We start from the raw sequence: 11,000 nt of genomic DNA, 5'->3' as shown, positions 1-11,000 counted from the left end.
GCCCTCTGCCGGTGGGTAAAAGCGGGTGATGGTCGAAGTCGCTCCTGAAACAGGGGCGGTCGGAAAATAACTGGATAACCGCAACCTGAGCTGTGTGCGCCACCGCAGTGTTAGTGGAACAGGCGGACCGGCTGCCGCTAACAATCCGCTAACTCTGCCGCAAACTGCCGCTAACAATCCGCTAACTCTGTCGCAAACTGCCGCTAACAATCCGCTAACTCTGTCGCAAACTGCCGCTAACAATCCGCTAACTCTGCCGCTAACAATCCGCTAACTCTGTCGCAAACTGCCGCTAACAATCCGCTAACTCTGCCGCTAACAATCCGCTAACTCTGCCGCAAACTGCCGCTAACAATCCGCTAACTCTGCCGCTAACAATCCGCTAACTCTGCCGCAAACGTCGTCCTAGCCTTAGCGGAGTCAGCGTGACTCTTATTTCAATGCAGCGTTTGGCGCAGAGACAACCACGGGATTCAAAACCAAGGCAGCTGTTAAGGTTTAGAATGAATCCTGATTAAACTTTGTAGCAGTGTTGCCAGATCTCACGATAGAAACAAGCAACCAGCTCTATGAAAACAAGCCCGAAAACAAGCCCAACTGGAAACCCACCATATTGGGTAAAACCGAGGCCGCTTTTAAACAGCATAGCTCATTTCTTTGTTTGTCTCATTGTGTTTTGGAGCAGTGAAACCCATAGAAGAGAAGGGTGCACAGGTTTTTTTGTTGTTGTTTGTTTCTCGGTATTAGCATGTAGAATGAAATCAGCATGGTGAGCACAATAACCCTTAAGAGTAGGGATGGGAATCGAGAAATTCAATTCCTCGGAATCGTTAGTCTGCTTGCTTAACGATTCCACTGACGTGAGGACGCATTTACGTGATTACATCACACGCGCGCCTTGGTTCGGAGTATATCCAACATCGTGAAGATAAAAAGCATTACAAAGTTACCTTCGCAGTGTTTCAGCAGCAGCTGTTTTACGTGCAGTCTGTGCACACGCAGCAAGCGCAAAAAGGCGGAGCCGTTACCGGGACGGTGAGCTCGGATGGAGCGAAAGGAAACGTTTTCTCGCAGCAGCGGTTTTTCCTGTAACCACCGTTAAAACCTTTACTTTGAAACAGCTGCAGGTCCTTCATCAACCACCTGATCAGTAAGTGGAGAAACGAGAACTTTGTAGCCGGTGCATAACCGCGGTGAAGTTAGTTTCAAGTTGGATATTGGATATTCAAGCTCCGTGGAGTTAGCGGCATCTAGCTCACAGTTGATCCGATTCAGGGACTCAGATTTCGGCCAGCCGCTCTCTCCCGCTCCCTCCTCTTACCCGCGGAGGTTCACTTAGGGACCATCCATAAATTTCCGATCCAAACACTCTTGAGAAACAAAAATAAATAAATTCCTTATCTTGTGACCCACTGACTCAAAATCTGTGTGAAATTGTTCTACTACACTAGACAGATGAGGCACACTCATTTTCTTTTCATTTTAAGCCTTTTTATATTTTTTAGCAATTTTTTATGTGAAAAATTGAGATTTTTCTTCAATAGCTTCCAGGTCATGTGACCCACTGACTCAAAATCTGTGTGAAATTGTTCTGCTACACCAGACAGATGAGGCACACTCATTTTCTTTCCATTTTAAGCCTTTTTATATTTTTTAGCAATTTTTTATGTGAAAAATTGAGATTTTTCTTCAATAGCTTCCAGGTCATGTGACCCACTGACTCAAAATCTGTGTGAAATTGTTCTCCTACACTAGACAGATGAGGCACACTCATTTTCTTTTCATTTTAAGCCTTTTTATATTTTTTAGCAATTTTTAATGTGAAAAATTGAGATTTTTCTTCAATAGCTTCCAGGTCATGTGACCCACTGACTCAAAATCTGTGTGTAATTATTCTGCTACATTAGACAAATGAGGCACACTCATTTTCTTTCCATTTTAAGCATTTTTATATTTTTTAGGATTTTTTATAGCCAAAAATTGAGATTTTTCTTCAATAGCTTCCAGGTCATGTGACCCACTGACTCAAAATCTGTGTGAAATTGTTCTGCTACACCAGACAGATGAGGCACACTCATTTTCTTTCCATTTTAAGCCTTTTTATATTTTTTAACAATTTTTTATGTAACAAATTGAGATTTTTCTTCAATAGCTTCCAGGTCATGTGACCCACTGACTCAAAATCTGTGTGAAATTGTTCTCCTACACTAGACAGATGAGGCACACTCATTTTCTTTCCATTTTAAGCCTTTTTACTTTTTTTTAGGATTTTTTTATAGCCAAAAATTGAGATTTTTCTTCAATAGCTTCCAGGTCATGTGACCCACTGACTCAAAATCTGCGTGTAATTATTCTGCTACACTAGACAGATGAGGCACAGCCTTAATGCTATTGAAACGAAGTACAGTTTTATTTTCTACATATAATTTCAAATTATTTTCTTTTGAACTACATTCAACAGGGTAGAAAGATTTTTTTATTACGTGCACAACAGACATTTCCAGCTGCCTCTCTTTGCCTTTTCATATTGGTTGCTTTTGATGTCTAGGCACAGGGCATGAAACCATTTGTCACACCTGTCGCACTGGATCTGTTAAAATATAACAGAAAACGTATATGTTTAGCGGTATAGTAATACAGTAAATACTCCTCTCCAGTCACACAGTAGGGTGTGTACTTGCTTGGCATATGTTATTTACGACTTTATTAGTACCTAGAGTTACTCTTTATTTATGCTTCAGATTTTCACATTGACAACTCATACTCTCACCCAGTCTGTCATTTGAGGTCCCGAAACTGGGGGCTTGTAGGCAGCACACATTGCACAGCAAGTCTGGTCATCGAACACTGTAATCAAATTAGGAAATAAACCAAATATTATGATGAATTGTATTATGAAGTTTATGTATGTATATACACACACACACTGCTCCAAAAAATAAAGGGAACACTTAAACAACACAATATAACTCCAAGTAAATCAAACTTCTGTGAAATCAAACTGTCCACTTAGGAAGCAACACTGATTGACAATCAGTTTCACATGCTGTTGTACAAATGGAATAGACAACAGGTGGAAATTATTGGCAATTAGCAAGACACACTCAATAAAGGAGTGGTTCTGCAGGTGGGGACCACAGACCACTTCTCAGTACCTATGCTTTCTGGCTGATGTTTTGGTCACTTTTGAATGTTGGTGGTGCTTTCACACTCGTGGTAGCATGAGACGGACTCTACAACCCACACAAGTGTCTCAGGTAGTGCAGCTCATCCAATGCGAGCTGTGGCAAGAAGGTTTGCTGTGTCTGTCAGCGTAGTGTCCAGAGGCTGGAGGCGCTACCAGGAGACAGGCCAGTACACCAGGAGACGTGGAGGAGGCTGTAGGAGGGCAACAACCCAGCAGCAGGACCGCTACCTCTGCCTTTGTGCAAGGAGGAACAGGAGGAGCACTGCCAGAGCCCTGCAAAATGACCTCCAACAGGCCACAAATGTGCATGTGTTTGCACAAACGGTTAGAAACCGACTCCATGAGGATGGTAAGAGGGCCCGACGTCCACAGATGGGGGTTGTGCTCACAGCCCAACAACGTGCAAGACGCTTGTTATTTGCCAGAGAACACCGGGATTGGCAAATTCGCCACTGGCGCCCTGTGCTCTTCACAGATGAAAGCAGGTTCACACTGAGCACATGTGACAGACGTGACAGAGTATGGAGATGCCGTGGAGAGCGATCTGCTGCCTGCAACATCCTTCAGCATGACCGGTTTGGCAGTGGGTCAGTAATGGTGTGGGGTGGCATTTCTTTGGAGGGCCGCACAGCCCTCCATGTGCTCGCCAGAGGTAGCATGACTGCCATTAGGTACTGAGATGAGATCCTCAGACCCCTTGTGAGACCATATGCTGGTGCGGTTGGCCCTGGGTTCCTCCTAATGCAGGACAATGCTAGACCTCATGTGGCTGGAGTGTGTCAGCAGTTCCTGCAAGATGAAGGCATTGAAGCTATGGACTGGCCCGCCCGTTCCCCAGACCTGAATCCGATTGAGCACATCTGGGACATCATGTCTCGCTCCATCCACCAACGTCACGTTGCACCACAGACTGTCCAAGAGTTGGCGGATGCTTTAGTCCAGGTCTGGGAGGAGATCCCTCAGGACACCATCCGCCACCTCATCAGGAGCATGCCCAGGTGTTGTAGGGAGGTCATACAGGTACGTGGAGGCCACACACAATACTGAGCCTCATTTTGACTTGTGTTAAGGACATTAAATCAGTTGGATCAGCCTGTAGTGTGTTTTTTCACTTTAATTTTGTGTGTGACTCCAAATCCAGGCCTCCATTGGTTAATAAATTTGATTTCCATTGTTGATTTTTGTGTGATTTTTGTTGTCAGCACATTCAACTCTGTACAGAACAAAGTATTCAATGAGAATATTTCACTCATTCAGATCTAGGATGTTTCACTTTATTTTTTTGAGCTATATATATATATATATATATATATATATATATATATATATATATATATATATATATATATATATATATATATATATATATATATATATATATATATATATATATTATATATATATTATATATATATATATATATATATATATAAAAATTATAGGGTACATATTATTTACCTGATGCTTCAAGGATATGAAGAGCCAGAGCTTTTCTTTCATCTTTCATTGCCTTTTTGGTGGTGTCAAATTCCACATCTGGCATAAGAGGAAAGGCCTCCATCAGTGCTTTCGCCATCTAAAGAAACAACACTGCTTTGAAAGACATTGTTTTTCATGGCATAATAATGCAACAGACCCTAACAGTTACATCTGGACACACATTATATAAGGCATCCACAAATACTCAAATGTGTAAATACATTTAGAAGATGCAAAAAGAACTGTCACTGCAAAGACTGTGTGGCATGTTGCACTGATCCCTGTTCTGTTTTTTCCCTACAGGATCCATTGTGCAATACTGACTTAAGACTTACCAAAATCTAGAAAATACATGCAGTCTAGACAGACAAACTGTTATTTGATTGTAATTTACATTTCCCTATGATATTTTCACGTTCACACCTTCCATACTTGCACAAAACAAAACATTAACTCTTCAATGTACTTTCACTACAATGACTCCGCAGCTGCTTCCATCTTGTTGAATGGGGTGTCTCATAACCCCCCCTTTCCATCGGATCCCAACCCAATCTGTTTTCCCATGGCATGTCCTTCTCATCTTGAAGTATTCCCTGGATAACAAATGAAATGATTTGTATAAGAGCAATTGTATTTTGTAATTCCATTCATGACAACTGATGCCCCCCTCTTATGCTATCAGCTTCTCAAAATAACAACCACTTTAGTTTTAGGGATATTCAATAAAAGCTATGTGATTACTTTGCAAGTTATCTTTTTATTTCTAAAATAACTTTAGACATGTATTAAAGCTTGAATTACTGTATTCTTTTAGCTGCATTTTTGGAGTCCTCGAGCTCTGATGACAGTTGTGCAGGATCCATTAGGAATACTGTGCTGGCATTTGTATTGATGTACTGAAAGACACCAACAAAGGAAAAGTAACATAACAGGGAACAATGTTGTTGAAACTTATGTCAATATGGCTGGCTGTAATCCTACCAAAAAATATATATATTCATTTCATGTAAGGAAAAACCACAAACCAGCAACTTCCAGTGGTTGTTGTTCACAGCACAAAAGATAGAACTGCTTCATAGTTGTCAAAGTTCACCTGGAATAGCATTGATATATATTTTAAGAAGCCATGTCAAATGCTGAAGACAAATTTTAAGCTCATATCTCAACTTTAATCTTTACACACATGTAAATAATTTCTTTTAGTGACAAGTACACTTTCTGTCAAAAAGGTGTTATGAAAAACCTCAACTAATGGAGTACCGGCTTATACCTGTTAGGGTGGATAACCTTTTCCGCTATAGAGATGGGGGGAGGGTTAAACTTGCAGTGATACTGATTTTATTAAGTAAGGAACAGAGAAGTGACATGTTGTGACCTAAATTAATGTGGGTGTAATTTTATCAATATTGTGAGCTTAATTTGATTAAGTGGCTGACATCAACATTACTCGGAGGTATGTTATGTAGTGGCCAGCAGAGAACAAGGTTTACATATGGGATGTATTATGTAATGTTTTGTAAAGGAAGTTTGAAGCTGATGTAGCTGATGTGTAAACATAAAAGTTCTATTTATTCATCTTACACTGACACAATACAGCAACAAACGAAGATATATATTACCCTAGGTAAACTTTGGCGAGGAAGCTCTGTTCTGTCCCCAAACAAAATCACACCAGCTGTGTAGTGATTGAGGATGTAAATGGTGTCCACCACTCCCGATGCATGGGCAGCCACATGAAACAGGCTTTCAATGATCTGCATAAGTAATATCATCAGTTCTACATTAAGTGTCTACAAAAGTCTTGGTCATTTCAAGATTCATATCGGCAAATATTCAGATTTGCATGCAAAGTGTTGCGTAAATTAGTGAAACTAAATGAAAAAAGACAATCATACACATACCTCCCCATTCAACCACTGATGTGGACGAAGAGAGCACAGCTCTGAATGGTGGATGACAAAGCTCCGACCCTTAATTTGTGAAGGGACAACTGCAACAACAACTTCTGTATCACTCTTTTTCCAAAGCTGAGTTAACTGGAAATCAGATACATGAACAAATAAGCTCATATAGAAGAAGTTATACAGTAAAACTAGATATTTTCCAAAAACAACTAAGAGTTATCTTTTGAAATACATATTTTGTATATGGTTTTAGAATTTTTGTCTTTAAGGATAGATTTACTAATAGCCACAGTGTGTATTTGAATTTTTTTCCCTGTTCACATGCGAGTTGTAGTTGTACATACAGCAAATGATTCCCTCAACATGCCCATTCTGCCAGTGTCACAGTTATTGTTTCTCAATTCATTCTCTGCCGACCACAATACATGTTAGGATCATTTTTAAACTGACATATTGTAATGAATATTTATTTTAATCATGTAGTACAGCAACATCAATGTAAATGCAAATCAAAACAACCATGTCACTGTCATTAAATTAAAGCATGTCATTTGTTTGAAAGACCAAGTTCCACTTGTTAATATGAAAATTGCACAGCTATGAATAAAGTAATTTCTGATCCTAGCTATACATTTAACATCAACCTACTCATTGTCTACTACAACTGATTCACCTACTTTTTGATGCGCCTTTACAAAATAAGACCTTTCAATTTCTGCTTCTCAGATTATAATTAATACAGTTTTTCAAAGATAGAACATGTCTTTGAGGATAAACATAAAGTTTCCAAAACAGAGAAATGAAATCATTAAAATAAACCTAGGATTTCAAATGTGTAATACTGTACCCTAAAAATATTTTAAAAATCAGTTAATGTGGTTCTGTAAGATGCATTGTGGCATTTTCTTGTTTAACTGACATTAATATGCACATCCAGAAAAAATATAAGCCATGTAAATTTTACATGTATAGGTACAGATCTAAATAGTTAATAGTAATGTCATCTTATGCTAACCACATCTTATGCAACTTATTTAAAATTTAGGTCAAACATAATTTTTCTTAAATTAAATAAGTGTAGTAGGAGATTTTTTTGGAAAATTTTTTTTGTTTAAGTCTAACAAAAATAGTGCCTCAAAGGTCAAACCATATTTACCTGTGATTCTTTATTATGCTGATCGGCATCTGCTCCTTTGATCTTTGTTTTAGTGTGTTGTGAAGGTTTAGGATTTTGTATTCTCTTCGGGGGATTGAAGTACTTGGACTTGGACTTAGATTGACCAGCAGAACTTTCCCTCTTCTTCCATTTCTCTTCATGATCATCTACAGGTTTGTTAGAAACTGTGAAGGCTTTGTCAAGAACTTTCATTGGAAGACCATGCTGCATAATGTGCTCTACATATCGTCCTTGTAAAGAGGAAAACATTTTGGAGATGAACTCTGCTGGTCTGAGGTACTTCTTCTTTCCCAGGATGTTTCGTTTCACCAAACCAAACCATAGCTCCACATGGCAGTTTGTTTCTCTGGTTTTGCAAGTTTTGTTTGTTTCACCAGTTGTTGGTGTCTCATGTCGTGTCAGATCTCCAAGCAACAAACCACTCCACAGTGGGATGATCCCCATGTAGTTTTTCAGCAGAACATCAATTATACCAGGACAAAAGTAATGGTTTTTAATGTTGGCTGAATCATCAGACAGAAAATCACACTCTGCTTGGTCCCGTATCACTTGAAAAGTATGTGTGAAAGGTGACGTTCCAACAATGCTATTACTTTTATCAGTGATCATTTCCTCAGCTTCTGATACATATTGACTTTCTCCATCCCTCTTTTTTGTTGCTTTGTGAAATGCAGCTGTCGAGGTAGGTTTGGCTTGTTTTTACCAAATGGGTACATTCTTTTGCATCAAAGAGAACACACATGTTATAAAACACCTCAATGACGAGCTGCATACTTTGGCAGTTGAGTAGGTATGCAAAGCAGAATGTTGCATACTCCTGTATGCCTCGGTCTGATGTTTTTCTGCCAAATGCTTGTGTCACAGCCTTAACTATATGGGCAGAGCACAGATGCAACACAGTGAAGTTTGTCATACCAGTAGTGCGTCCATGTGTAACAATGCCAGTTCTTTGTTAATAGTGTTTATAGTTTACAGTTGTCTCTGCCAGTTATGTTCATATTTATTTATGTAGAATTTCACAAAGATTATTTTATTGAATTTACCTGACGTGTTTGTGTAGCTCCGGTTGGTGTGCGGAACCTTTCTTTTGTTATTGTTTTCTGTACCCCTACGTTTAGTTTTCTGGGACAACTCCTTTATAAGGAGCAGTCTCGCGCTCACTCTCCCCCTTCTTCCTGTGGCATTCGGCGGGAGCGGTGAGTGAAAGTTTAGGAAGTTTAGTAATCGTAAATCCAGCTGTACTAGACAACAATGTCTTTGTGTGTTTTGTTTGTGTAGGGGCTTAAAGCGATCGTCACCAACCAGACTGTGATGTTTTGTTTACTATTTGGTCAGGTATGTTTTGTATGATCGATTGTTGTGTTTAATGTGTTGCTGTGTACGGGCCCCCTTCTTCCTGAGGCATTTGAGGGTCTTAAAAGTGCCCTCCTCAACAGTGTGGTGCTGGCACACCCAGACTTTGACAGGCCTTTCATCCTTTCCACCGATGCTTCCCTGGATGGTCTGGGTGCTGTCCTGTCCCAAGTGCCTGCTGGCGAGGAGAGAGCAAGGCCAATTGCTTTTGCCAGCAAGTCTCTCTCCCGAAGCCAAGCAAATTATCCTGCTCACAGGCTAGAGTTCCTAGCCCTTAAGTGGGCTGTCTGTGACAAATTCAGCCACTGGCTCAAGGGTCACAGGTTCACTGTGTGGTCTGATAATAACCCTTTGACATACATCCTAACAAAACCTAAACTTGATGCTTGTGAGCAGCGTTGGGTCTCCAAACTGGCCCCTTACTGCTTTGAGATTAAACACATTCCCGGACGTCTGAATGTGGTGGCAGATGCTCTCAGCAGGGACCCCTTTGTGAAGCCTCTGCGGGACCAGCTGTTGTGTGTCCCTTACTCTGAGCTGCTGGGACAGGCTCATGATGTCAGTGACGAACAAGTACAGGACACTTTCCGCTTTACTTGCCAGCCACAGTCAATGGGGGGCCCCTCTACTTCTGCTGCAGTTCATGGCTCACTGTCTGAGGATGATGTCTCCTCCCTTCTCTCCTCATTTGAGGAGTGGGACGCAGCTTCGAGACAACGAGCAGCCTCCCTTGCTGACCACCTCACCTCCTTGGAACCTGCTGGTCAGGATATGTGGCCTTTTTTGCCTCTCACTGATCTTCAGGCACAACAACAGAAGGATCCAGTAATCTCGAGGGTTGCTCATTATGTTGAGAGAAAGCGCAGACCCTCCAGACGGGAACGTTGTAATGAGAGTCAGCCAACCCTGAAGGTCCTGAAGCAGTGGGACAGGTTGACACTCATGGGTGGGATTCTCTACCGGGTCACAAAGGACCCTTTAACCAAACACAAGAGGTTTCAGTTTGTTGTGCCTGAGTCTTTGAAGGCAGATGTGTTATCGGGTGTTCATGATCATGCTGGTCACCAGGGTCAGCCTCGCACACTCTCTCTGGCTCGTCAGCGCTTCTTCTGGTCTGGTATGGAGAAAGATGTGCAAGATCATGTGAAGAGCTGTCAAAGATGCGTCCTCAGTAAAACTCCTGAACCTTCTGCCAGAGCCCCACTAGAAAACATCAAGACCTCTGCTCCCTTGGAACTTGTGTGTGTGGACTTTTGGTCTGCGGAGGACAGCAACAACAGGTCGGTGGATGTTCTGGTTGTCACGGACCATTTTACCAAGTTGGCTCATGCCTTTCCCTGTCGAGACCAGACCGCAAAAGGGGTTGCCAAGAAGCTGTGGGACAATGTTTTTTGCATTTATGGCTTTCCCCAGCGCTTGCACTCTGACCAGGGAGCGAGCTTTGAAAGCGAGCTTATTGCCGAGCTCTTGAAGTTGTCAGGGTTGATAAGTCGCATACCTTGCCATACCACCCTATGGGGAACGGCAATACAGAAAGGTTTAACCGAACCCTGGGCAACATGTTGAGAGCACTGCCCCCTCGCTCTAAACAGAAATGGCCACAGATGATCCACACAATGACTTTTGTTTATAACTGCACCATTCACGAGACCACTGGATTTGCACCTTTCTATCTGATGTTTGGGAGAGTTCCTAGACTGCCAGTTGACCTAATGTTCAAGAATGTACTCCGTGATGAGACTGTGTGTGACTATAATGTTTATGTTAAGTCTCTTTTGGGAGACCTGCACTGGGCAATGACTCTGGCTCAAAAGAACTGCACAGCTGAGCAAAAACATCAACGTGACCAGTACAACAAAAGGGTCAAAGGTCTGCCTCTGTCACTTGGTGATAAGATGCT

General features: G+C 41.3%; 1 protein-coding gene and 1 long non-coding RNA gene across 2 annotated transcripts; both read right to left on the bottom strand.

The window, feature by feature from the left end:
- Positions 1–5,194: 5,194 nt before the first annotated feature.
- LOC115782443 (uncharacterized) lies at positions 5,195–5,717 on the bottom strand. Its single transcript, XR_004020150.1, has 3 exons — positions 5,692–5,717; positions 5,468–5,562; positions 5,195–5,259 (listed from the first exon to the last, which is right to left on the bottom strand). It is a non-coding gene; the product is annotated as an uncharacterized LOC115782443 (long non-coding RNA).
- A 526-nt stretch (positions 5,718–6,243) lies between these two features.
- LOC115783056 (uncharacterized) lies at positions 6,244–8,215 on the bottom strand. The gene is made up of 4 exons (XM_030733687.1): positions 7,727–8,215; positions 6,568–6,702; positions 6,339–6,420; positions 6,244–6,248 (listed from the first exon to the last, which is right to left on the bottom strand). The coding sequence occupies exons 1-4, from the start codon at positions 8,189–8,191 to the stop codon at positions 6,244–6,246; spliced, it is 687 nt and encodes a 228-aa protein (XP_030589547.1). The 5' UTR covers positions 8,192–8,215.
- Between the last annotated feature and the right edge of the window lie 2,785 nt (positions 8,216–11,000).

Source organism: Archocentrus centrarchus, chromosome 7 (assembly GCF_007364275.1).
Source record: "Archocentrus centrarchus isolate MPI-CPG fArcCen1 chromosome 7, fArcCen1, whole genome shotgun sequence".
Taxonomy (NCBI): Eukaryota; Metazoa; Chordata; class Actinopteri; order Cichliformes; family Cichlidae; genus Archocentrus; species Archocentrus centrarchus.
Note: the sequence above shows the minus strand (reverse complement) of the source record. Positions and strands in the feature narration are given on the sequence as shown.